This window comes from Rissa tridactyla, chromosome 1 (assembly GCF_028500815.1).
Source record: "Rissa tridactyla isolate bRisTri1 chromosome 1, bRisTri1.patW.cur.20221130, whole genome shotgun sequence".
NCBI lineage: Eukaryota > Metazoa > Chordata > Aves > Charadriiformes > Laridae > Rissa > Rissa tridactyla.
The window spans coordinates 194,455,736-194,482,895 of NC_071466.1; the positions used below are offsets into that span (position 1 = coordinate 194,455,736).

Genomic DNA, 27,160 nt, shown 5'->3' on the forward strand with positions numbered 1-27,160 from the left:
AAGTCAAACCCAAAAAACACTACTTTGTAATATTGTCCTGTTTAGGCTGTTCAATTTGTAAGAATTTCATTTTATGTTATTATTTATTTTCCTTTTTTAGGTATGACCATTAAGCATTACTAATCCTCTTAAAGCAAGCTATTTGAAAAAATCTCAGTATTCCTTTTTTTTCTACTTCTTTATTTCTAGATTGGAAGCAACAGAATAATACCTGTTAGTAACCACTAGGCTATGCTAACGGACAACTCAACTGACACAAAATCTACCTTTAAAAAGAATGCATGCTTTAAATGCATGCAGATATGCAAAGGCACATTAAAAAAACCAAAACGCATTAGAAAAGGTATTTACAGTAACCCACGTATCTTGAGTGGATTAACCTGTCCTCCTTGGGTTTTCAACGCTAATTTAAATATGAGTTAAGGAGAGCCAAGTGAGCCTTCCTGAAGCAAAGAGTACCTCCCTAATGCTGCTAGTCTAACTTGACAGAAATGAACAGGCTTTTAGCATTTTACATAGGAAGTTTTTTAAACCAAATTTTGCTTATTTCCCCTGATGGTTTGTTTCAGATTCAAGATTGTAACAGAAGAGATGACTCGAAATGTTACAAAACCTCCTTTTTTACGGATGTTTGCTTTAGTACCTTAATATCAAGGACAAAAAAAAAAAAATCTTGTATGTACTCTGGATTTTAGACCAGGAAAACATTACCATATTCTATGAGAAGATGACAAATACATTGCGAATTACAAAAAAGGAATCTGAAGTATCACGAATTACCAATACTTGGGACTGTTCTACAAATCCCCATCAATGAGTGATGTTTACCTTGTCATTACTCAGAATTTCTAGCTGAGCATGTTTCCCCTTGTCATCTATTGACAGGGTTTAAATAGAAAAGGATGGTTATATATCCTTCAGGTTGTTTCATACTTTGACAGCCTTTCACGCAAGAATTAAAAACCCAGCAAAACAAGCCTAAAATAAATAATAAGATTATGTTCACTATAAGACATGTATAAGTATTCTTTATTTTTTAAACATTTAAGAGAATGCATAGAAAAATCACTGTTTTCTTGCTCAAGTGTTTTTTTAAAAATCAGATTAGCAGAATAACCCTAACTGTATGAAGGTGCCACCATAAACACTGGTGTAAAAGTCAAGTGGTTAGCAAAGCTACCTGGTTTTGGCTGAGGTACAAATGAACTGCAATTGAGATTCATAGTAATGTTGAGTCATAAGGATTTTTATTTCTTGTTCTTAGGTTTCAATTTGTATTGAAAAAAATCCCAAGTTTACAATTTTATTTGAAATATAATTATTTGTTATGACTGTGGAAATGGGAAGTATGATCTGAAGGTGCTGCAGTCAGAACGCTATTTGTGAATTAAAATTTCAGTTTAAATACAAGACAGTATAACTTGTAAAACTGAATATTCTTAAAGCATAAATGCGAGACAGGTTTTCAAGTTTTTCAGAATATCCCCTGTGTCAATAAGTAAAGTCGGTCTTAAAAAGGAGAAACTTTTCTGAAGGAGTAAAACTGTAAACCCACAATTAGTTTGTGCCTGTGGGTTTTGCTTGGTCTTTGATTTTTGCTGACCCTGCAGAATTTGAAATATTTGAGTGTAGCTCCCATATCTGAAGAAACTGTCTCTTAGTACCATTATTATTTTTTTTTAATCATGATAGAGCACTAATCTAATAAAACCCCTCTTTCTGCAATTGGCTGTGGGGTAAAATTTTAATTCAACTTTGAATAAATGTCGAGATTCTCAGCTGAAAGGCATTATCTAATGCCAACAGATTGCCTTTTTCTCCTATGAGACAAATATGAATCTTCTATATTAGCTTGCTAACTCAGACTGACACAGAAGATGTAAGTTGTCTAGTTCAAAGACCGGGCAGAGATAAAGCATAAGATGTTTCTGAAAAATAAACTGAAGAATTAGAACTCAACTGGGATAATCACACTAACTCGTTAGAAGTCTGTTATTAAGGCTGTAAAATTTAACTTGCTAACGTGACAAAATTCCAGCAGCGAGGACGATCGCATTCTTTCCTCCTGTTATTTCCCCCCCTTTTTGCGTAGTCTATGATACTGTGCTTAAATATCTGACTACATAAATAAAATAAAATAAAATAAAATAAAATAAAATAACAAAAACCTCCTAGCCCTTTTCACTATTCAGGATAGCAGCAGCTGCCTTCTAGTTCTTCAACACATTATTGTCTCCCATGGCCTATTCTGTTGCATGTTATGCAAACACTGCTTCATAGAGAGACTCAAGTTATTTGCTTTTCCACCTTGTGCAGGTTCACCAAGGGAGTTGCCGAGACCCGGCACTGCAATAACTGCAATAACACTGCCCAGTAGAGCATAAGCCTTTGGCCATGTGTTAGAGAAGCGACCATGCCCCACTTCCCCCAGCTCGTGAGGTGTGTAGGCAACTTCTACCAGTTGCTTCCCAAGATTTACCTTCAAATGTCTACAACGCTGGGAAGTGGTATTATTCTCCCTTGGTAACAGGAGAACTAAAGTACCAACAATTTTAGGCTTCACATATTAAGATGAAGATCTAATTTTTAGGATATTTGGAATCTAAGAGCACAATGCATATTTTCAGCCCAGTTTCCACTGATTTCACCTAGTAGCTGTGAGCGTTGGGCACCTCTATGAAATCAGATTCCAGTTTATCAAACTGGGCACAAGAAAGAAGCAACATACCACAAGTTACTATAAGTGGAAAAGTTTGTTTTCAGGCTCTTACAGACAGGTCCTTCCATGCAGCACAAACAAGACTAAAAGCCAGTTGTTCCAGGCGTCCCTCAACTGCCTTAACCACAAAATCTTCTTTTGCCTTCCTGCAATACCGTTCATCACCCACCACGTGTTTCCAGCCTCTTCACAAACGAGGATTTCTCTGATAACACAGTACCAGTTCAGAACCAGAACAGCTTTACTCTGTGTGTTGAAGCAGGTGGGAATTCCTCTTGAAAAAATAGCAAATGACCACTTCATACTTATACTCACCCAAGAAGTCAAGAGAATGCTGCAGAGAGTGCCTGGATGATGACATTTCATAACGTTAATGGTTCCTGACTGTACACATTAATAATTCTTCTAGCAGGTGTTTTTTTTCCCCGCCAAATACCTTCTTACTTCCTCTCACTGCAATTCCAGTGCCATCATACAGTATTTCATCAACCTTTTCTATGGTTATTGGAGGAATTATTAACTTTTTTTCATTTCACATAAATTTATGGTGGAGGAGTGCTCGGCGCCCTAACTTTTCTAGACAAATGTGTAGGAAATAATCTTTATAACTAATGGCTATAAAGAAAAGGAAACGATGACTGACCTTGAGCATTTTTAGTGGGAAGAACAACTATATTTGCCTGGACAATAGTGACGGCAGTGACTCTGAAGTAAAATAAAGAAGTAAAAAACTGTGCCAGAGATTAGAATTCAAAATCAATGTGAGGAAGTAACCAGCAAGAGCAGATGAAAGGGATAATGACTGAATTAAATTATTGAAAGCAATATTTGACTGGGCAATCCATGTAATGCTCAGACAAGAAGACTAATGACATAAACCAGTACAGAAAAGCAAACCAGGAGGTTGGAAAGACCCTCTGAAGATCCCAGAAGGACAGCTCCCCAGCCATGAGAGCCTCTATGGAAACCTTGGGCCACAATGGGAGGAAGCATTGGAGCCTTGTTCTTCTTTCCAGACCCAGGTCAATATAAGTTGCATGTTACACCTTTGGGGTTGCAGATAGCACGATCCCAACATTATCAGTGACCTGATCAAAAATGGGGACTTCTCCTGGTCACCTGTTGGGATAGGTGCGTTGGGAACACAACATCCCTGATGTAGCTGTAGCGTGGAGTATGCAACCAAACCAGGTCACATGCAAGTTAGATCCATCTGCTGTGTATTATTACTACTGATGTTATTCAAGTCATCCCATCGCCATGGTTGCCTTTTGACAAACCGTTGAAGAATGCAAGCAGCACCATGCCACCCCTGCAGCATTCACTACTTCAACTGTCTGAACACCCTCCAGCAGCAGGAGACTGAAACCATGCTAGTGGACTGAATCTAGACAAGGATGTGCCACAATTACCAAACCACTTCAGAGGTGTTTGGTGAGTGCAAATGAATGGGACGGGAGTGGAGACAGACTGGAGAGCATCATGCTTTAGTACAAATAAACGCTTTTCTCTCTTCTGTAGGTCCTCTCCACTCCAACTTACTCATATCAGCCTGCTCTTCCTGCTCTCTCCTGCCACATTATCCCATTTCCTTTATTCATGTATTTGCAGCCCTACTTGTCAGTCTTCTCATCTCAGTCCCAGTCTCCGGGCTCGGTAGCTCCAGCTCTCCCCTTGGCTCCACGACTGATTTCTCTCTCTTTCCTCTCAGCTCCTAGTCACCAGACACAGGTCTCCAGCTAGCAAGTCTCATTGTTACAGTCCTCATCATTTGTGTCTAAGTTTCCCAAAACCAAAATGAGGGCTGAGGTTCATACCTGGGAAATTTCAGCCCAACCAATTACAGCTTTTTCAAAACTAAAATAAGTTTGTGGGGTTTTTTTTAAGTACTGAATATAGGAAATGTTGGCAATTACTGTCTGTATACAACGCGCAGAATATTAACAGGAGATTTAAAAGAAATCTAAATAGTATAGCCACTACATTAATTCTTCATTAATATGTTGAATAGTCCTCTTTTTTGTACTTCTGCTTAATTCAGAAGAAGTTAGAAGGACGGAAAACAGCCCTGGTGATTGCTTTATAACAACGGATACAGCCTTACTTACTGTCGGCGACATTACCGGTTTTTGCAGTTGGGATGAAGAATAGTGGTGCCACTTGGCCAGGTGAGCTGTCTTTATGAGTAATCTATTCCATATACTTATATATGTTAGGTAGAACAAATATATATGTGTGTGTGTATCTATCTGTTAGACAGAAAAACATCCTTAAACTGGTTTCATACACAAATTCCTTTCAAGAGAAATACCATGCAGCAGACAGAGAAAGAAAAGGAGAGACTGTGTCTCAAGTACCATCACATTCAGGTATATAATTAATCCTATGGTAATGGAAAAACATGTTCCTCCTAAATATCAACTTTTTTTAAAAAGTGCTATAAATTGTAAGATTCTAACCCAGTTCCTGTATGACGTTGTACTCTTAGTTCTGCATGTCAGACTTATGTCGTCATCTGTCTTTACACATCACTGAACGTCTGAAATGGGTGTTATTCCTGACTAGTCCAAACTTCATGTATAAAACAAGGATATAACACTCTGCCACACTATAGGAACTGTGCTACACATTCATAATGTTTTACAAACCTTATGTTTTTAGCTACATATGGTTAAACACAGGCACAGTGAGGCAAAACAATAAATACAGACAGCCAGAAATGGACACTTACCCACAGTGCTTCATGTGAGGTGGTTTATCCATTCTCACCGCCAGTTTAATTTTCAAGTCGTTGTCCTGGCTGTTTTTGGGGACTATCATTTTATGCAGATCAGGTGACTTTGGGCTGTTGGAAGTTGGATACAACACTACCTGCAAGTCATAAAATAAAAACTTCAATGAGCTGATACAAAAAGAACCTGATAGTCTTTAATGTAAACTTCTAAGCAGTGAAGATTCCTGCATCTCCTCTGATCTGAAAGACGACTAAAAAAGGTTTCATAAATCTAATAAATGAGTTGACTCAATCTTATTGTAATAGACAAATTTCCAAAATGAACTCATTAATTTTCTTACGATGGGAATTTTCATATTATGAGTGAATAAAATTTCCTTCTCTGTTAGCTCATTCTGAATTAACAGTTTTACACAAAAAGGAAGAGCTGACACTTTGAAATGGTCGTGCACAATTAAACAAGAACCTAAACTTCTATACTACTCAGTGCTCTGGGGAAACATCCTATTGAAACAATTTGCTGTAGCATTATGCAACAGCTCGCCCCTCCAGCAGTGACATCGCTTCAGTGAAGAAAACCAAAACACGCTTTTTTCTTACCAACTCCATTTTTTGAACATTCGCATTAATAAAAGCCAATTATAGTAAAAATTGCAGAAATTGGAGAGTAATTCCAAAGCACTTTTGCTGCAAACGGAGTATGATAAATGTAAGACACTACGTCCAGTCCAGATGTGATATGAAACAAACCTTTTTTTTGTGGTAGACGTGTAAAAAAATAAAAATACATGGAATTTGAAGCATTTCATTTTTTAAAAGTTTATAGACATTTCTTGATAGTTTTACCCGCTAACCATTAATTTCAGATTAATATTAGTCACAAGCTGTTAAATATTTATTTATTTACCATCCAGAAAGTTTATCCATTTACAGTGAGTATAATTAAATATTACTACTTCATGAAATCCTTACCCACAGTCACACGTTTAGCAGCTAAATGCTGCTGAAACATAATTTCCTTTCACTCTTATTATAAGCACTACTTTTGAATCAATTTAGACTCTAAAATATTCTAAACGCGCTATTAGGGAGACCTTTGTAATATTGAGTGAGTTCTGAATTACCATTATCATGAAGCAGTATTTCAAAAGTAACAACACTCTAAAAAGCAGCGTTCTTCACATTTTTTATTTCCCGAAAACTAAAATTAATCATAATGCTAACCATCAAGTTAATTTTTTATGCACAGTACTTGTGCCTTTTGTCACATATATAAAACACAATATATTCTCCTCTGTGTTATTAGGAAAGTTAAATCAAGGACTTGAGTAAGAATCTCCAAGCGAGCATAAATCTAACAGACGTTACTAAGCCAAAAATATTACAATAGTGTCATTCAGATCTAATCATCTGAAAGATGATGTAAGCTGAAGGCCTTCAGCTTCTCATCTCAGTATTTTGCAGAAAATGCGTTCCTGCGTCCTCTTCATACCAGGAGCTCTAGTGAAGCAGAGAAACATAATGCATCACTCCTAATCAAGAGCGCAACCTTTCTAACACCAGTGGGAGAAATAACCTGTCGGATCTATTGAATACATTCAGAGCCTTTTAAAGAGGCAGTAGAAGAATCAGTATATTCCAGTTTTAATGAACCAGGAGGCTACTTTTTTTTCTTTTCTTTTTGCAAATGCATACCAGACGCTCCTCCTTTCCCAAGGAACAAGCTGATTTTCATTTTGAGTAAAAGCCATCCCATAAAAAACATTTAAAAGCATTATGAGTATGGCAACCTTTGCGTTCTGATGCAGCAAACAGAAAATGATTTTTAGTTTGTTTATCTTTTTAAATGCAAGATTAAAAAAACCAGAATTATTACTCATTCCATGCATATAATCACTTGGCATTCACATAGGACTGTAGGTGATGATATGAATTTTTTCATTTGTACAGGCTGCCGTTTCTGTTGTCCTGTAACAGCTTACTAGAGCTCATGCATCTCAAGTGACATCTTTCTCCTCTCAATTTCTTGAGTTTTTAGAATGTTGACGAAAATGTAAGCAGACAAGTGTGTAATTAATTCATAACTTCACTACTGACAATTCCTTTTCTGAATTCTTAAAGAAGTATTCTGGAGTTTCGTTTTCAAAGCTCTCGCAATGAATAAGTACCTGGCGGAATACTGAAGTATGCACTCAGTTGTGTTTGTAGTACACTTTGTCATGCCTGCTGGCTTCAAACGATGAGAGCTAAAAGAACTTTGTCATTAAACTTTTTATCTTTACACACAAACACATGTACACACATGCACAGAAAGCATTTGACAGGCATTAATTATCTACACAATAACCTTCATACTAATAGTGCCCTTAAGGGCAATACTAATTGTTGTGTACCATCTCATCAGGTGGCACAAAGTGTATCGTGAAATCACTGAAAGCAGAACACTGGGCAAATGTTCCTTAATAGGAAAAGTCAAAAGTTGCTGAAATTTGTATTAAAAGCATTGTCTCCATTATGGCACACTGCAATGCAATGTCATTGCCGTTGTCCGTGGAGAACCTTCCTAGGTTATTGTCTCAGATTTCCTTTCCGCACTGCTTAAGGGATTTTAATGTTCTACTTGTTCTATAATCTCCTTTAAAAAATAAAATGGTATCAACTCATATGTCTTCTCTGGGGGATATAAAACACACCTACAGGATACCCTTCACTGTGCCTAAAACTTCTAAAAGTTTCTTAAAATTCCTACTACATCATACATTTCTGAATTAATTTTTATTTTTGTTTAGTTTAGTTTATCGTATTTTATTGTTGTCACACCTGTGAATATCACCATAGCAGATTACTCAGTAGCAGCACAGAGAACCAAGAGTTGTTACTCTAGGACTGTCTTTACAATAAATAAACTAACAGGCTGTTGTGGTTTGGGCTGGGCTGGCCACTAACCTCAAACCAGGACCCAGATAAGCTGCATTAAAACGAGTAATGAACTATTAATGACCAGAATGCTACGCACCAAACATAGCTGCTGTGTGCTGCATTGCTTCAGCTGATTTGAGGCAAATTAATAGTATCAGAACAGTGTGGGATAACTCAGTAAATTCAATCATCTCATGATCATTAAAAATACTTGACCACGTGGCCTGATTATATCTAGTATTACGTTTCCTCAGACCACAATGTAACTGAAAAAGTTGCAAGTTCACTTTATGCCTCTCCTCATTTGGATGCAAAATAAACACAGAAATCTGAAATATTATAGAGCAACATATTTATGGATTTGTGCAAGGTGATGTTCTCAAAACACTCTTTCTAAATTATGAATGAATGAAAATGTTTCTCTCCTGGACTTAAAATATGACAGGTTGAAAGACATGAAGCTAATATCATTTGATGACTTAACTAACCATCATTTACTGTGATTCCGTTGTGTATTTAAGTCCCCAGATGGATCACAATGGAAGTTGTTATTTGAAGTACACCTGAGCCAAACGGTCAATGCAGCGAAGCAACTATTAACTCTCCTCTATCTTTGGCATATTGATCATATCTTCTTTTAAAGGTATGCAAAAAAAGTTGAGTTGTCCAAAATACTCTGAAAACTTGAACAAACCAAACTTGGAACAATCTTGCTTTCTCAGAGCAGAAAACCAAGCAGAAGGTTCAGAGTCAAAAAGGCTGTGCAGAAATACCTCTTATTGGTATTCCCATGCTTAGATAAATCTCTCAAGCTAACCATCCCTGGCCACAGTTATCCTGTTATGAAAAGAAAATGCAGTCTTCAAAAGGGACCAATTCAGCTAAGAGGCAAGCAGACTGGCAAGCCGTAAGCGCATGAGAAAAATCAAGAGTCAAGATAAACTCTACTTTTTCCCCCATCCCACACTTCCAGCTGAGTTCACCTTCAGCCAATTCATGTCCTTGTATCCCATCCTTCCCCTCCCCATCCCCTACTTCTACCCAAACCCCATGATATTCAAGAGTTGCATGCAGCCGCTGGAGTTACCCACTCTTGTGACCCAAATATTTGAAATGAGACAGATTGTACAAGTTGGGGTGGTCTAAGACACATTTTGAGATCTCAGACCTTGGGCCCCAGACCTTGGTAATCATGGCAATTCTGAGAAGACTATGCTGAGTTTTGGTTCACTGTCACAAGCTAAAAAGATGAAAGTGAAGAAGATCTGAACCTGCTCCTTGATGTCCTGGCTGAGAGTCAGATGACACTTACCATGCTATTACAGAAAACCCTTATCTCACCTCAGTACAACTCACACCACACAAGCTTAAAGAAAATAAAGATACAGCCCATCAACAGTCTCCTCTTCGTAACATGGTCTGGGGCCCTCTTCAAAAAACAGACCAGACCCTCAACCTGTCCTCATCCCCAGGGAGGTGCCCGATGCCTGGAGCTGCCCTAATGTCCCCCATCCTGCCCTGCTCCCTGCCACTCCAGGGAGTCCCTGCTGGTACCCAGCTTCCTCTCTTTTCTTCAAACTGCATGGTCCCCAACAGGAAAGCCAGAAGATTTTATGAGACAAAAGAAGTTCCCATGACTGATGTGCTCTTCCAGATCACAAATGGCGCTACAAATGATTGCTTTTTGCCATTGACCAAGCCCATGTTTTCTTTTTATCTTATTCCACACCTAGGATGAAAAATTTTAGCCTCAACACTTAAGGTCTGGCTGAGTTACAAGCAATCGTATGTCAAAATCGTGAATCGTATGTCAAAAGGCCTTAAACATGAACAGCATTGCCAGCTCTGTTCAGAATAAACAACACACTTGTGGTCATGCAAGAAATCCCACAATGAACTGGAGAAACCAAGTTCTCTAAATCCCATGGTCTACCAGAGACACTTCTATCTCAATTTGTGATTATTTAAAATTATGAAAAACAGTGAGTGCCCGAGACATAAGATAATAGGCTCCCTCAACTGCATTTGTTGAAGCTTTCATCAAGCAACAAGACTAATTTATTCTATGAAAGGCTTTTTCTTTCATGCTTTAAAATGTAGTGACTTGAAAAGATGCCAGTGCAAGCAGAGAGGACAGGCAAATTTTATGTTATGAAATAAGCATCCATTATTATTTGGCACACACAAATTTATGGTGCTGGTCATTGTCTGAGCAAAGATCATAGGAAAATTTCCTAGTTAAACACACTCTGGTTTACTGATTTGAAAATAACATCACAGACCAAAAATTATTGAAGCTGGTTTGGAAACAGATGACTAGAAATGTCTACTGACTCCTCTCAAGTCACCTTCTCCCCTAACTTCAAAGTTTGGACTTGTTCTGACTTATTCCAGCCCCTTGTCTAAAGACAGGTTAATGTCAGAAAGCCAGAAGCTGCTGTCAGTGTGACAAGAAGAGAAATTCCCTCAAATGCCCCAGCAGCAGCCGGCCAAGCACAGCACGGCACTCATGTCCTCCGAGCATGAAGTCATGATGCACTGCTGCCAGGAGGATGAAGCAAAAGAAGCTCAAGGGAAGGGGCAAGAGTGGAGGTAGAAATGGGAAAAGAAGGTGACTCTCTTGAAATTTATTCCCTTAGAGAAGTTCTCACCTACAGATCCCCTAAAGGAAGGCTTAATAAGATCTTGATCACCAAGGGAGCTTATGAGAATTTTACACAAGCTCCATTATCTCACCTATTCAGCAATCTCTCTCTTTTCAGCTATGATTGTATTACAGCTGAAACACCGACACAAGGCTTCAGGTAACAGATGGTTAAAGAGAAAAAAAAAATCAAACAGAAAAACTGCACAGGTGCACGGCGAGAGAGATATCTAAAATACTGCTGTCGACAAAGAACCGGGAAGACTGCAATTTATGCAATCAATGGATCTCTGCTGCTGCTGCCAACGGAACACTTACCTTAATATATGTTAGCAATTGATAAAAGTTGCCTTTAAGTCCTTCCCAAACAGCCTCTCTCCCAGATCTAAAAGAGGGCATGCCTGAATGGAAAACATCTCAAGAATTTCTGAGGAGAGGCATTCTCACAGAAGCTACTGAGAAAATCCCTGTTAGTGCGGAAACAATAACACTCAGCCAGACATAGCAGGGTGCTGACAGGCAGAGTGCTCGGGGAGCAAGAGAAAAAGGGGGAGTGGAAGCAATCTCTTATCATTTTCCAAACTTAAAAAAAAAAAAAAAAACAACAAAAAAACAGACAGAAAAACTCAGACCTGCAAAACCTCAGTCATTTCAAAATGCGATGGACAAAAACATTCCCCAGGATGGCAGGCTTTAAATTAACATATTCACAGTATGAAATCGTTTCTGCTCAGCAGCCCTTTGAACACAGCACAGAAGATAACCAACATGCCCAGTGCAGCCCGCATCCCGAAACTAGGCAATCATGCGAGTATGGGTACCTCGCCAGTAGAGCTATTTTATAATGGCTTAAATCAAACCTAGAGTAACAGCACCAATGAAAAAAAACCCATAACTGCACAGCTAATTATTGCTGGCTGCAGCTGAGTGTGACAAGCAGGTTGTGAGACAACAGTTCCCTTTTAATTGAATAGTCAAAGCAACGCGGCTGAAATATTCTTATATTCAAAAAGTATCAGCACTCAAACACCACCTGCTGTTCTCACATTGTATTCACACGCGCGCTAAGCAAGCACAACTGCTGTCACTTTGAATTACTAGGTTTGAACATCTTCATACACAAAGTACTGAACAAGGAAAAATAGTGTCAGATCCCTGAGTTTCAGAAACCACCAGGCTGATTTTTCCGAAGTATTTACTCCAAACTCTGAAGGCTTCTTCATGCTTCCGCAGTTGTTGCACGTACAAATGCAAACGTCAACTGTGCCTTCCGTATGCACACAGAAAAATTAATGAAGCAGTCAGATCGGTGTCAATCACACAAAAACTGTGCCTCACATTTCAAAGATATTTGAATAAAGTAAGTTCTTAAGATTTCCTTATTAGAAGAAATTTAGCTTCCAAGAGGCAGCCTGCCTCACTTTCTGGAACTTAAATTCAGTGGCTCACTTTACGCGGAGGTCCGCACAACCACAGACGCAGACCACGACTCCAGAAGCTCACATTCTGCAGAACCCAAAAGCAAATAACATCCTTTCCCCTCCTGTGCAGCACATGGCTCCATTTTTTCTTTCAGTGGAAAAGTGAGTTTGTCCAACTGTCCTCCAGTTTGTGTAGAACAGAGAATCAAGGTTAAGATTTGTTTTTTGTTTGAAGACACTTAAAGCGGTCAACAGGGAGCCAGAAGAATACCCCCCAGCAAGCAAAATCTTCTCTTGGTATTCACAACTGATTTATTTTGGGGTTTTTTTAGAGGAAGAGAGCATTGCCAGACAAGCAACGTAGTAAGTACTACTTCCTGTTGGTCAAGCACATCTTAAATGACCTGCAGTGAGAAGGTGTTAAGACGACAACCCTTCTGTCAGGTGGTGCTCACCGGGTGACTTCTACGGCAGAAGCTGAGCAGCCCCCAGCCTCTGCTTCCCAACAGGGAATAAAGCAAGCTGTAAGTATGGCCTGCCCTCTCTACTGAAAGCATGAACCTGCATCCTTTCTGCTCCAATGTGAGCTAGTTACTTCTGGAAATCAGCAGTGTCTCCTGCTTAAACTTGAGGAGCTGCAGTGCCGTCATACCGAGATCAGGGCCTACATCTGAAGTTCCTAAGTGCAAGAGACTGCCATGCACCGATGGGGTCTGTGGAAACTCCTTCTCCTCTGTGGCTCTGGGGAAACCTTTGCTGGCTCCACATTTCACATCTTAGATCTGTTTTCATAAAAAGCTGATCCCTTGGTGGCAGAAGAAACCCTTTGGTATCTGAAGGAAGTTCAAAATTCAAATCGTGTAGCTTAAGGTCGCCTTCTATTTCTAATTATAGATTAAACAGGACAAAACCTTCACAATAACTGCAGGGTATGGGAAATGAGAACTTCAATAATGCAGAAAAGTGGTCTTGGGTCAAGACACATGCTTTGAAGAAAGTACATGACAGATGAGAATTAATGTCCACAGCAAGCCCACCTCAGAAGGCACAGGTTTGAGTTGAATTTTTAAGTACAGAAAAAATACCAGCAGAAGTATCTTCAGGCCTTTTCAGAGCATAACAAACCTACCTGAGTCAGCTGCACCCCTGCACATCACTGCAGTGCACTAACCAGGCATAAAGTTGCCAAACCCTATTAGAATTAAACTTATCTAGTGGGATCCTGCAATTTTTCAAAGGCTACTTGAATTTAAATCTCTCAAACCTGAAAATGGAGACACTGAAAACAAAACAAGCCTTTGAAAGATAAAACGTATACCATGAGACTACACAATACCTTAAAATTATTTTGTAAAAATTCTGTCAAATATTCTCCCAATCTACCCTGAAGCTAGCAACCATCCCTCTCAAATACCCTGGTTAAACCGGAGGGGTAAGTTGGCAGATTCCCCCTTCTCCACCAGCTGGAAGGTCTCTGTCAGCACCTGGGTACTGCCAGACCTGGGAGGTGCAGGAGGACAGAGCAGATGCCCAAACAGGCTGATGGCTACCACAGCTGACATGCCCTTTTTCATGTTCTTTTCCACTGCTAAGGACCATGCACCGTACCTAATGTCATTGTGGGAGGTTTACCTTGTACAGACTTATCTTTTACAGAAGGTATTTTGTGGGCAAGGATGGGGACTAGTCATTTTTCGTAAATCAAGAATGGATTATAAAATGTAAAATCAGTATCCAAGCACCTCTCAGGTACTTCTGTTTGCTACACCCAATCTCAGCACAAGCTTTAACAGAAGGGGAAAAAAGGCGATGGCCTTTGCTCTTTGTGACAAGGGGGGAAAAAGCCCCAGCAAAAAGCAATGATTTTAATAGGCTAATTCTGGTACTAATTGCCAAACCTCAGAGCATCTGTTAAGAGCATGCAGACTGCTGAAGAACAACCGGAGAGGAAGAATGAGCAACAGAAACAGAAGATTGCTCTTTCCTCCCTCACCTTTTATACGTCTTGCTTTGTCTCTGGGAAAGCTGGGTCAGACTCCATCCAAAAACAGGGCAGTGAGTTCAGCCCCAGTCCCTCTCGACTACCTGTTTTCATTTTCTCTCTCCTCTCACCACTCTGAACCAAGAAAGGAAAGTTATGACCTCCTTCTTTGGCCATCTGACAAATACAGATATGTCAGAAGGCAGCCAGGAGTGGGAAGGGAGAGGAGACAGGGGAAAAACCACAAAACAAACCATCTGGGGCCATACGATACAGTTAAGGCAAAAGCTGTATTCAGTATTTTACATTTTAAATGTTTCCATTCTTTAAAATAATTTAAAATCTTTTATCCTCCTCCCCTAGAAACCCAGGCAAGCTGCAGTGTAAGAAATCAGACGAAGCTTATACCTGAACTTTAGCTATTTAATGTTGCAGAGCAAGAGGATCCTGTTAACACTTGTACTTCTTAGCCCCTTCATTCTGTTAGTTTCTTTTCTCCTCTGATTCCTTGGCAGTGACTATGCTGGCTACTGTTCACAAAGGCCACATAGTCCCTTCTCCACTGCCCTGCACCTTTGCACTGACTTTCCTTTTGCTTTTTGAAAGGACTGAGCAAGCAGGAACAGAGAAGAAACTCCTTGGTATTTAACAGCACTATGCAGTTCCCTTGAGTCCACCCTTTCAGTGTCTCTTTTCATTGTTTTGGATCGAGATATCGCTGGCTTTGGGCTGCTCAGCTTCACCCCTGCGGCTCCTCTGCTGTATCTGCCACAATGCCTGCCCGACTCCCGCCAGTGTGTCACCCCTACGGGAAATCTTCCCCATGCAGATCCCACCTTCAGCTTGGCTGTCCTTGACCAAGTGACCTTGGAAGCCTCTTGGAAGGACATGAGAGGAGGCAAGACGTAGTAATACTGGGGATACAGTCTTGACCTTAACAAGTGACCCAATGCGTGGGAGAACGTGGGTTTGTGCAGCCGCTTGCACTTGGAAGACACCAAGTGGGGAAGAGCTCTGCTCTTCCAAACAAGCTGTCCTTGCTTGAATGAGAAACAGCATGATTCTGAGCATTAAAATGTGAGCTCTCCACCATGCGTTAACATGTCAGAGAGGAGAATTTCAACAGGAGATGAGAGGCCGGAATTTGCAGACCCTCTCTGCCTCGTTCACACTGCTCTCCTTTTTCTACGATACACTGCACTCTCTAGCCCCTGATTTTGGCCTAAGAAGGATAAGTGATATTGTCAAGATAGGGTAAACATGAAAAGGGAAGCGAAGTTCATGCAGTACAAGAGTGAGAACTCGTATTTTAGTCTGACACATGACTTCCATCTCTCCTTCCCCCACCTCCATCCATCCATCACTTAAGTCCTTCCTTCCCTTTGCCCAATTGTTTGCTATATTTATTACACAACAAGTCTTCTCTCTCTCCTCTTCGCTCCTAGTTTGAATAGCTGCAAGCATCGGTAGGTCAGCTAGGAATTGAAAAAAGTTTTAAAGAAGATAAAGAGAATCGTCATGGATCCCTGATGCAAATTTCTGGAAGGCAAATCCAAGTCAACATATCACTACAAAAAGTCACCCATAAAAGAAAAAGCACAGTTTGGCACAGCTGCAGCAGAGCAGGTGCTGTACTGAATACCTTATACCATTTTATGGCATGTTTTATCAACACTCGCATTCCTACGCATCGTTTCTCGCGTATTTCTTGTTTCTACACATAATACTCACTCTTCCCAGTTCTTTATCTTCAAGTGCCAGCACCCCGGTGCTTTCTGTAAAGAGTTTCACTTTGACAACAGGCCGAGGGTGAGTAGTGGTGAAATCTCCTTGAGTTCCCCACCTGCAACAAATAAAAGAACAGAATTTAACTGGGGCAGAGGATGGGCCTGAGAGTGACAGGACTTTGTAATCTTTTGTACGTAGTACTTTTGCACTTTTTTGTATTTATTGATGCACTCCTAAAACTTAATTTCCAAACTTTTGGGGGGAGAGGATGGGAGAGAGAGAAGGTAGATTTTTGAGCATCCAAGATTAAATATCTACATGGGAAAATTGGCTTTTCTCTCTGATAAGACAAATCAGGGTTTTCCTATATGACTTTTGTAATAAAAAATAATAATAAATTTATTAATGGCAAAACCCAAAGAACTGAAATTATATCCTCATAGGGAAAATCAGAACCAAGCAAAAAAGCACAAAAAGAAAAAGAGAGATCTTTTCTCTATTAAATATACTATGTTCACTATCTTGTGCATACAAGTCAAATTAATTCTGCAACGAATGATGTCTCAATTCTAAAAAAAATATTTATATGTTTAACTTTAGGTGACAAAACTATGCAGAAAGTAAGAGACTTGCCCAAAGAAAACCTTATGTTTTATGAGATATTACAGCTTAGTATAAGCATGTAGGAAAAATGTAAACACAAACAGAAAAAAAGGGAAAAAAATGTTATTTATCAGAGTGACTATAGCTCTGCAAGATAATTACTGCCACAAGGCTTCATGCTTTTAGAGAAGCTAAATTAGGCAGACAAACTTCTAGTTGTTAATCTCTTATCTCAGTTAAGACACTTGGTTTGTCAGCCTTTCCCCCCCTCTGTGTGCCAGTGGTACAGAAAAAAGGAAAGTTACACAAATTAGACTGCAAGTTCCTCCGACAAGCTATTCTGTTTTCCTAAATAACTGCATGGTTCTCATTGCATCGACGATGCTGATTCTGGTTACATTACTAGGCACAAGCAGAATGCAAAAAGTAAGTGCAGTTCCAGTTTCTCTTCATTTTTTCCACTACTGGAGATATTGCGATTAGCAGAAACTAAAGCCATAAAGAAAACACGTGACCTTAAGAGTATGCTCTATAAAAGGATGTATTACACAAGGTAAAATCTTAGAGGGCCTCAATTACAAAAAGCAGTACGTTAATTTTAGGTTCAAGAATAATTTACATGGTCTCTCCACTGCTGGAAATGAACATACAGTAGTAATCCTCCAGCAAAGGGATCTAATAGGTAAAAGAAGAACCTTCAACTAACACGAGTTACAGACTTCAAGATAAAGTCTATAAAGTAATACGCAACTAAACCCAAAAAGTTTTAAGAAAGCAGTGGTTCTGTGTAAACCAGTCCTACAGGTGGCTGAACACATGCCAGACTACACAAGTGAGGCTCACTGAAAATTAAATCAAATCTAACTTTACATTCTGTCTTCTTTGCTTTGCCTGAGTTAGAAAGATGCACACTCTCTGTGGTGGACATCATAGCCTTAGCCTCAACCTCAGCCAAAGTGGTGATTGAAACAGGGACTCTGACAAGAAATTACCTTCCTGAGAGGGAGAAAACCTGTCGCGTGATCTGATGATAGATGCTGCAGCCGCAGGACAAGACAATGCCTTGCGCTGCTGCTCTTCCCAGCGGTGGTCCCAGGGGGAGGTTTTGTCACAATACAGAAATGAGATTTCCAAGGAGAAAGCATCTTCATAAAAGACAAGATCTTCAGTCTCCCCCCACCTCCAGATCCCACTATTCAGGAAGATGCTGCCTTGCAATTGCGAACACAATCAAAGCACTTTCTCTCTCGGGCACCACCGAGCTTCCAGAAGCCTTGAACTGCTCGCACCACAATGGATAGGACCATCCAAATAATCAAGAGAAACTTCTATTAAAATAACAAAACAAAGCAAAAGCCTCCCTACAAAGGTCTAGCGCCAGCATTAACTCACAGACAGAAGAAATCAGAGTCATGCTGACTAACGGGAAGAGCCCCAGTCTGTTCAATGAAGAGAGCATCCTGGGGGGCTGCTCAGCTTCTGCAAGCTGAGGGGAAGGTACATGCCATAGTATATGCTGGGGTTTGGGCACCCGGGTATCTGACTCCAGGACCTCCCCAGAAGGCAGTGCAGCCTTCTTCAGAGACACATCCCCAGGCTCCATCCCTGCAGGATGCAGCAGGGAGGGATGGGGCGTACCTGAGCCTCGCCCAGGGAGCCTGGCAGAATTTGCTTTTTCTCAAAATTCAATGCACAATGAGAGACTGACACGAATGGGACTAACGCTGGGTCATTCACCTGTTGTCGACACTAACGTAGTACCGGAAATCATGTTTAACATCACATCTGATCGCTATCCTTGACTGACATCTTTCTCCCACACCTTTTTCCATCTGCAGCAGTAAATGAAAATCCTGGGCTGAAAATAACAGTCTGAATCTATTCCTAAAGCTTAATGTTCATGGTGGAAACATTCCTCGCTCCTTCATGCTCCTTGTTGATCAGGACTTCGGCGAACTCTCACAGCCTCTTAACACCATGTCTTTGGAAGTGAATTATCTGGTAGAGCAGGTGGTCACAGGTGTGCTAATATAATTATATCCACTTGGTTTCTCAAAAATTTAACATTTTTCTTCCAAAACACATTCATGTTCTGTCAAATGCATTTATTAATACCTATTGAAACATAAATATTTCCTGTTCTCACATCTGCTTAATCTCATTGGTGAAACTGTAGTGGAACGTTTGCTTTAAATTTAAAAGCAAAGCTGCTAGGTATAGGTCAGACAAATCTGTATTTTTCTTTTAGGCTGGCGTTGAACCTTGGTATTTTCTTGGAGAAAATACAGTACTTCTCAGAAATGTCTTTCTGATCCACAGACTAAAAGGCAACCAACAAGCAAAGGATTGTTGGTATTAGTTGTAAGACTGAATAACTTTTTAGTTGTTTACTTGAACAATTTTTTGACTATTTTTAAATTAGAACTAACAATGTGGCCTACAGAATTTGAGCACCGAATAAAGAAAAGTTACTTTTCTTTGTATCATAACTTTCATCAGCAGTAACAGTTTTCTGCAAGAAAATAAATCCTACAGCTGACTTTTCCTACAGGGGAGGAGGTGAACCTGTAGGTTGTAACTTGGTTTTCTGTGAAAACAGAAGGAAATCACATGTACCGTTTTGATCTCATTTGAGTCAAAGTATGTTGCAGATAATTTATTTCATGTTTGCTCTGCTATGAAGATACTGAAGGAAGAACGAGAAGGAAGAACAAGTAAATTAATTACCCTAATTTCTGAAATGGCTATTTACAAGAAGTATATCTTTAATAATTCTTAACATAAGGAAAATGTAATATGCTTTGTATTTGTAATAGTGTATGTTTTAACTACCAAATGTATGTAAGCAATGGAAACAGCAAATCAGCCACTTCCACACTTTTGGAGAAGCCGCTGATTTATGAATATGTGTCCAACGACGGTTGCTAATGAGAACAATTTCGATGCTGAATGTGTCTAGATGGAAAGTGCAAAATTTTTGTCAAAACAAGTGTGGATCTCCTGCAGTATTCATATTAAGTTTAAAAATTCCCATTAATGTCTGGGTTTGCCTTTTTTTTTTTATATCTTACTAGAAAATTAGTCAAAAGTAACAATAATCTCAAGTGCTAAATGCTGCAGCGTCGCTCACTGCACTCTCAGCTGCAGCTGCTGTAGCATATCTGAGACCTCTAAACCCACCAGCTTTAAGTCTAAAAAAACCCCCTAATCCTGCCTCTTCATGCTCTTATTTTGCCACATCATTTTCCTTTGTATATGTATTTTTTCTGCTTTAACCTACCCATTCTCTTTACCATAGAAACTGCAATGATTTGATATTTGATCATCTTCAACCGTAAGCCCCAGACTTTTCACCACATTTACGCTGCTGTCAGAGGTATGTGGGCTGATACCATAATTAGTGACAGAGTCCTTTTTGCCAAAGTTGATTTCCCTTCACTGCAAAATTATCCACTACCAGCAAGGAGGTGGATGTTTATTTCAGGTGAAGATTTATCACTGTGTCACAGAACGCCATCTAAGCAAATTTATTTTTCTACTTCATTTTGGAACACGTTTCGTATACTGGAAACAGCAGCAAATTTCTCTCTCAGCTTTTCCACTCTAATCATGGTCTCTGTTAGTCAAAACTTTTCTTTATGGGATCTTAAATCCCCAGTCTTACATGGGAGTGAATATTATAAAAATTATTATTCCAAGCAAACATCTAGATAAATTTTATTTTAGCCCTATTTATTGGAACATTTTCTTTCTGACAAAATATCAAGTCTACAGAATTTTGCACCATCAAGCATTGATCTTCTCAGCAATTAGGAAATCATCTCGTTTTTGAAACAAATACCACAGTGTATTGGTCTCCTTGGTGCCTCCCCTTTTGCATCTTTCTGGGTTTGATTTTTGGTTTAAACCTACTGCGTAAATCAACCTCAACAGATTTGTTAATTCTTCATTAAATCACCTCAAGATGTCTCCTGAAGGATTTTTCTTGTTCCTTATCCATACAGGGATGAGCTAGAATGCGCAGGAAGAGCCACCGAAACCAGTTTGTTAGGCATCCTACTGCTTCATAGGACTAAGAGAGTTACCAGCACTTCACCTTCGCTCATCACCGAGCTGGACTGCAAATAAAATGTTCAGATCTCCATAACATCCCTGCATCTCAACTCTTTCAAGAATCTGTACCAGCTTTGCTGTTTCTACTTTGTTTAGAAACATACTTTAACTGCAGAAAACTAGGTATCTACAATCTTCAGGTTAGAAATGATGCTCCCAGTGCAAGCTGCGAGATGAAAGGCCAGGGAAGAAAAAGACAGACGGGACTCGCAGCACCTCCCTGACACATCTGACTACACCGATGCTTTAATCTAGTTCAAAACACCTGAAGTCCAGGTCTGACAAACATTCTGCTGTCAGCGAAGTATTGTGTGAATGTGGAATTTCTGAAGCGTTGCATATTACTAACTACAACTGCATATACACAGAGCGAGAAAACACGAGATAGAGCGAGGAAGCCGCTGCATCAGCGGTGCAAGTTGCCCCACAGCGATCTGACAATAAATCTTTAATTTGATGAGAAGGCTCCATTCAGCCAAACAAAAATAGAGTTAAATCCATACTTATCTGATTCTGGCTTTTTTTTCTGAGACTCCCAAAGAGAGTATTAGTTGGTACTAATTGCTGCTAGTTCTCCTCCATTAATAACTGGAGAAATTTCATAAGTGTTTCCTACTCTCTTATGAGCACAGAAATACCCATCCATTTGGCAGTGACTGACACCGGGATGCCACACAAGAAATCATGGCCTTAACGCTAACAGCTGTCTCATACAACCCAAAGGCATGTTTATTTTCTGTCTTTTGCACACCTTACAAAATAATACAAACATCCCAGCTTCTCCCCTGAATGAATGTTTTTGAAAAAAAATGTTGAAATGTTACTGCACGAGTGACAGAAATTTATTATTCAGGATTTAATAGGGTAACGATTGTTCCTTATATGCAACATTACAACAACTATTTTATTTAATATATATTTATGTACATATTCTCAATTACATCAGTGAGAACTGGGATTCAAGTCTGAAACCACAAGGGGAAGAGTCTTTGTGTTAGTGCCTTTCTATAATGCTTCAAATGTGGTTTAGGTTACAAATATTTTTTCCTGTGGGGGGAAAACAAAAGTAAAAATCTACATTTTCTTATTTCTCTATTTGAAAATTACTCATTTATTTTGATGGAAGTGCAAAGAACATAATTTCCTCCATCAGAGCGAGCACATTCAATTGCAGCCGAAAGGCAATGCATAGAGAAGGTTCTAAACAAATTATGTCCTTTTAACAGCAGAGGTACAGACGAAGCCCACACTCAGGCAAACTAAACCATGAGCTTGGCTAAGTAGCTTGGCCCTTCATCATGAAAGTCATCTCATCTTTCATACATCTTGACTCTTCCCTGTGTTACTGTGATTCCACTATTTCGTGCAGAAATCCTGCTGAGAACTACAGATTCATTGTTTTACAGTCCCTACTACAGAAAAACTGACACTTTGCATAAATACTTTCAGGGCTGTCAGTCTGTGAAGGAGCATTACAATAGTAATGGTTTTAACCCTGAGGTTCCCATCAAAACGTTCCTAAAACTACAAAATGTAGGTATGCAAAAAAATAATTTGTTCTACAGCGATGCCAGTAGGAAAGGAGTAGTACAGAAAAAAGGGAAATTTTGGTATAAGGATGAAGTCGTCGAATTGCCTTTCAGTGTCACCTTGGATGCCACCTAAGCAGGGTCTACACTACTGTCCTTTACTTTTGGGTTTTTTTTTAAAACCGTTTTTCATGGATTTCCATCTATCTAGGAACTTTTGACTGGGCACACTAGCAGTTTGACACACAGACTATTAAGCCATCTCTTCAGCACTTCCCTTATAGAAAAGCTGGGGGTTCAGCACCTGGAGCTGCATACACTAAATAGCCTGGCACTCCATTTCTGAATGCATCATTGAGTCAACACTGAGTACAGTCACTCAGAAAGAGTGAATGTTTGTGTTGGTCCCCCTCCCCCCCTCATAGATTCAACAGCAAAATTAAAGGCTTTTAGGCTGATTGTTACAAAACGTTGGCAATCGCTTCTTGGAACTCTGCTCTGAAGAAGTGAAAGCTCCGAATCAGACCCTTCCTTCAGCAACAGCAAGGATACAGTGCTTGAATGGATTTACTATATTCTAAAGCCCCTTTTCACAACTAGACTAATATGAAAGCGTGAAAAGAATAATTTGATCATATGGTGGTTTTTTTCAGAGTTAGCTTTTAGTAAAAATAGTAACTGTTTTAAATAAAGGAATTAACAGAGCTCAAAATTACTAATTATTTATCAGGGAGCTAATAATGAGCTAGACACAATCATGTATTTCTTTTTACACATAAAACATTATTCATATCTGAAAAAAAAATTGTAAAAAAAGGACAAAATTGTGCATAGTTTTTCTTTAAAACAAAAAAGCGCCTAATAAAAACCAGAAAGGAAAACCAGAAGAGTGGTTCAATGCATAATAAGCAATTAAGTATAAACACTCATTTAGGCTTTCTACACTGAAAATGAGAACAGAGCACTAACACTACAGAACGCTATTATGACAAGTATTATCATCACAAATATAAAACAGGAGGAATAAATTATTACTTGGTCTTGTTTCCCCATCTCGCTTTCAATCCAGGCAACCAAGACAAGTCAGGGTGAAGACGTTCAAGGGTATGTAAGAAGACTGACACACTGCCAGGTGCTGGGATCCATTGCTACGTACTGTGTGAACAATTCATGAGGCATTAACTCCTCTTTCCCACCAAGTTTCAAACCCAGCTCGGGGCTGGCGATGCACGCAAAGGCAAGACACGGTCATTTATGCTCTCGAAATTCCTATATGCCTATCTGCCTCACCTTTGCCTTGAAAAAGATAATTATGAATCCAACACAGCATTGTTAAAAGTTGCAAATCCTGTTTATTTCATGTTATTTAGTATTTGTCTGACACTTTAAACCTTCAAAATGTTGTACAAAAGTTGATAAACTGACGGGACTTTGATGAAGCAGCTAGATGTTGTCATCTCAGCCTAAAGACGCGGGAAAACAAATCACAAAATAGACTGACCTATCTGAGCCTGCACAGTTTATCAGGGAACACTCAGGTACCAAATCAGAAAACTTCAGTATTCCATCTGGCTTCACACCAATTCTCTTTTATTCTGAAATCCCTTTTACTCCTCTTTCTGACTCCTACTGTTCTTACCAGCTGTCTACATTATTCTGCCTTTGTTTCTGCCGTCCTCCTACACTCAATCTGCTGGTATGGCTTTCAAGTAGGCACATTAACCTGTAGACTCGTACCTTATATGCTAAGTAGCTATTAAGAACTTTCAAGATCTATACTTTTTTTTCGCCTTCATCTGTTCAGTGAACTATTCTGTATTCTAAAAGTATTGGACCTCTTGACACCTCTGAGGACCAACGCACACACTAACACAGTGACAGCAAAGAAGAGTCTGCCCATGGTGGGGTGAAAAACAGTTTCCTATTTGTCATGACCATTTGAAATGTACGAAGTGTTCTTAGCCTGAATAGGCTCAAAAGAAAAACCTTTCATTTTTGCCTCAACCTTTCTCTTCACCCAAACCAACAAACCAAAACTAAATAAAACCGTAAAATTTGTTCCATTTCAACCACTGTATCTAGTCAATTGTTTAGCAATTATTTTGAACGTACCTGTACTACCTTGCTTACAACAAACATAAGCAAATTTTTGAAAGGTTTCTTCAAACCAAAATACAAGAACAGTATATTTTGAAAATGTAAAATATTCTGATCACATAAAAAATTCAGAGAAATCCAAAGGAACTGTTTTCACGTCAACTGTTGCCCACAAAAAATAATTCAATTTTCCAAAGATGAGGCAGGTGCAGACCACTGTGAATGACAAATTTAAAATCCACTCTACCAGAGTATTCCAGAAGGAGACTGAAGGTAAAGTTTGAGGCAATCCTTCCCAACCCCATCTCTTTTTTTGACAGACCACTGTCTCTCTACGTGATACTTCACAGGCAGATGTAAGCTGCCTTCACTCTGCCCCAGCCAGAGACCATGTAGCTATATTAGTATGAGGCTTAGCCTGATCCACAACATTTTTCTTCTAAGCAGGAGTTAATTGGCTTTGGCTCAACACCACAGTATCCATAGCCAAATGCCTTCCAGTTTGAAGCTGGATCACACATCTAGAGATGCTTTAGCATAATGTTAGAGAAAGCTTACGTCTGTCTGCAATATTAGTCACATTTGCCGTGGATCTGGAGGGAATGAGAATGGAAACAGATGTATCATCTACATTAAGGAGCATGTAAATAGTCCTTCTCCGAGCCCTGGTTGTTATAGTGAAAGGGATAACAGTGGGGCAGGCAGAGTCTGCCCCAAGGTTTCCAAAATGCACTATGAAATAAAACTGGTATCAGTCTTGCAGGAGACATGTAATGTCATTCTACTTTTTAAAAGAACACAGTCACCCCCAAACAACTATTCTCTCAAGCAGGGACACTAGATGAGGAGAGTTAATTAATATCCCAACTCTGAACAGAGAACCTATTAATTGTAAAGCCTTCATCCCACCGGCTTTCTGCCTGGGGTCTAAGCGTTGCAGCAGAAGGCAGTGCACCAAAGCCGCGGTCTTCAGAAGTGCAAACATCATGCCAGGGCAGAAATCCTGGTTGCTTTCAGTCAATTGTTAGCATGCTGAGCACACAGGAGCAAGGAGAACAACCAGGATGTAGCTAGAATAATCAAAAAGATTAAGGTGAAGAAAATTAAAAAAAAGATATGCCCTGGTGGCAGAAGGATTATGTTTATTGCTAACCACCCAAATACAGTAGAGATTACAGCCAACTAATTATCTCCTTCCTCCTCTCATCCCAGTTTCTTCCATGCCACACTTGTCTTGATCTGACAAGTGAATATTCCTTTCTAACAGCAGTGGTTTTCACAAGTCCCTTAGGTAGACAGACTTATAAGAGAAAATTTCGGGAGTTAATCATAGAAGCACTGTAAAATTTAGGCTGGAAGGAACCACTGGAGGTCATCTAGTTCAAACCCAGCTCAGAGCAAGGCCAGTTAAAATCAGGTTGCTCAGGTTATTACCCAGTCGAGTTCCAAATGTCTTTTAATATTTAGAGCCTGTATGCAATTCATATTTCTCTGCAATAAGAGAGGTGAAAAATAAAATAGTAATCAATGACAGAACATAGCACAGAAACTTACTTATTTTAGAAATCCTATATCTTTTTCTTGCGGATATCATATTGCTCTTTATATTTGAGCTGATTAGGTATTATTTCCATTCTTTAAAGAAGCAAGCAGTTGATCAGGCATCAAGAATAACTGAATAAAACTGTCATGTAAATTTTCAGCTGAATCCATATTCCTTTTGTGAAACTTTTCCATCATTAATCCAGAACACAGGCTAGGATAAACGTGTATTTTTTCCTTCTCCATTTTTCCTTTGCAGAACCAAGAAAACATCAGATAATTTCCTACTGGCAATTGGTATTCGCTCAAAGCATTCATTTTTTTGAAAGGTAATTTCTTCCACCCTATTTTGTGAATTGCTCCAATCATGACAATCCAAAAAAGAAAGACTTACTGGCATATGACAAGATGAAAGCCATGATGGAATTTATCCTTTAAAGATATAAAGATGAATCTTAGAGCAAATTATAATAATCATTATGCAACTATATCAAACCAAATTTATGAAAGCAGACACACTGTGTTTCTCGTCATGATCCTTCCCCCACTGGCTTCCAGAAAATTCCAAATTACTTATTCAAGGATCACGCTCACCTTCACCAAGTTTTCAACGTTGTCCACATCAACATAATTACGGTGCTCAGGCTTCTGCCTTTCAAATGATCTTACTAGTAACGCACAGAGGTTCTCTAACATACAACGTCACTTTTGTAGATGTTGCATAAAATGCATTTATGTTTTAAAAAAAATAAGTCTGGATGCCAAAAGTAGGCTGAACAATTCTGCTTTACTATCCTTTGTAAGATGAACGCTGAATTTCACTGCACTTACCTGTAAGTAAAAAACTTCCAGAGGTAATAGTCAAAAGAACAGGTGAAATCCATCAAGTAAAAGACTCTGTTCAAGAAGCTAAATCCTAAAGAGGATTTATCCTCAGAAGATATAATAGGAAGCATATGAACAAAAAGCTAAGCTCGGTTAGATCAGGCACTGTGAAACTGCAATCTCGTTATCCCTCTGTAAAAATCCCATGTGCGAGTATACTCATTTCGACAAAAAAGCACCCAGACAAACAACAGAAAAAGCCTCCGCACCCTAAGGAGAGCTGGTCAGCTTGGCAGCAACAGGCT

The 27,160-nt window shown here is 39.3% G+C and overlaps 1 protein-coding gene across 6 annotated transcripts in view; it reads right to left on the reverse strand.

The window, feature by feature from the left end:
- Nucleotides 1-27,160, reverse strand: part of CADPS2 (calcium dependent secretion activator 2) — a 321,875-nt gene that overhangs the window by 147,196 nt on the left and 147,519 nt on the right. For all 6 annotated transcript variants that reach the window (XR_008466879.1, XM_054204611.1, XM_054204601.1 and 3 more), the window contains exons 7-8: nt 16,150-16,261; nt 5,451-5,590 (exon numbers count right to left, since the gene is read on the reverse strand). Coding sequence is in view for 5 of the 6 variants with exons in the window: in XM_054204611.1 (XP_054060586.1) it covers nt 5,451-5,590; nt 16,150-16,261 (252 nt within the window). In the remaining variant the exon portion in view is untranslated. The remainder of the gene's footprint in view (nt 1-5,450; nt 5,591-16,149; nt 16,262-27,160) is intronic.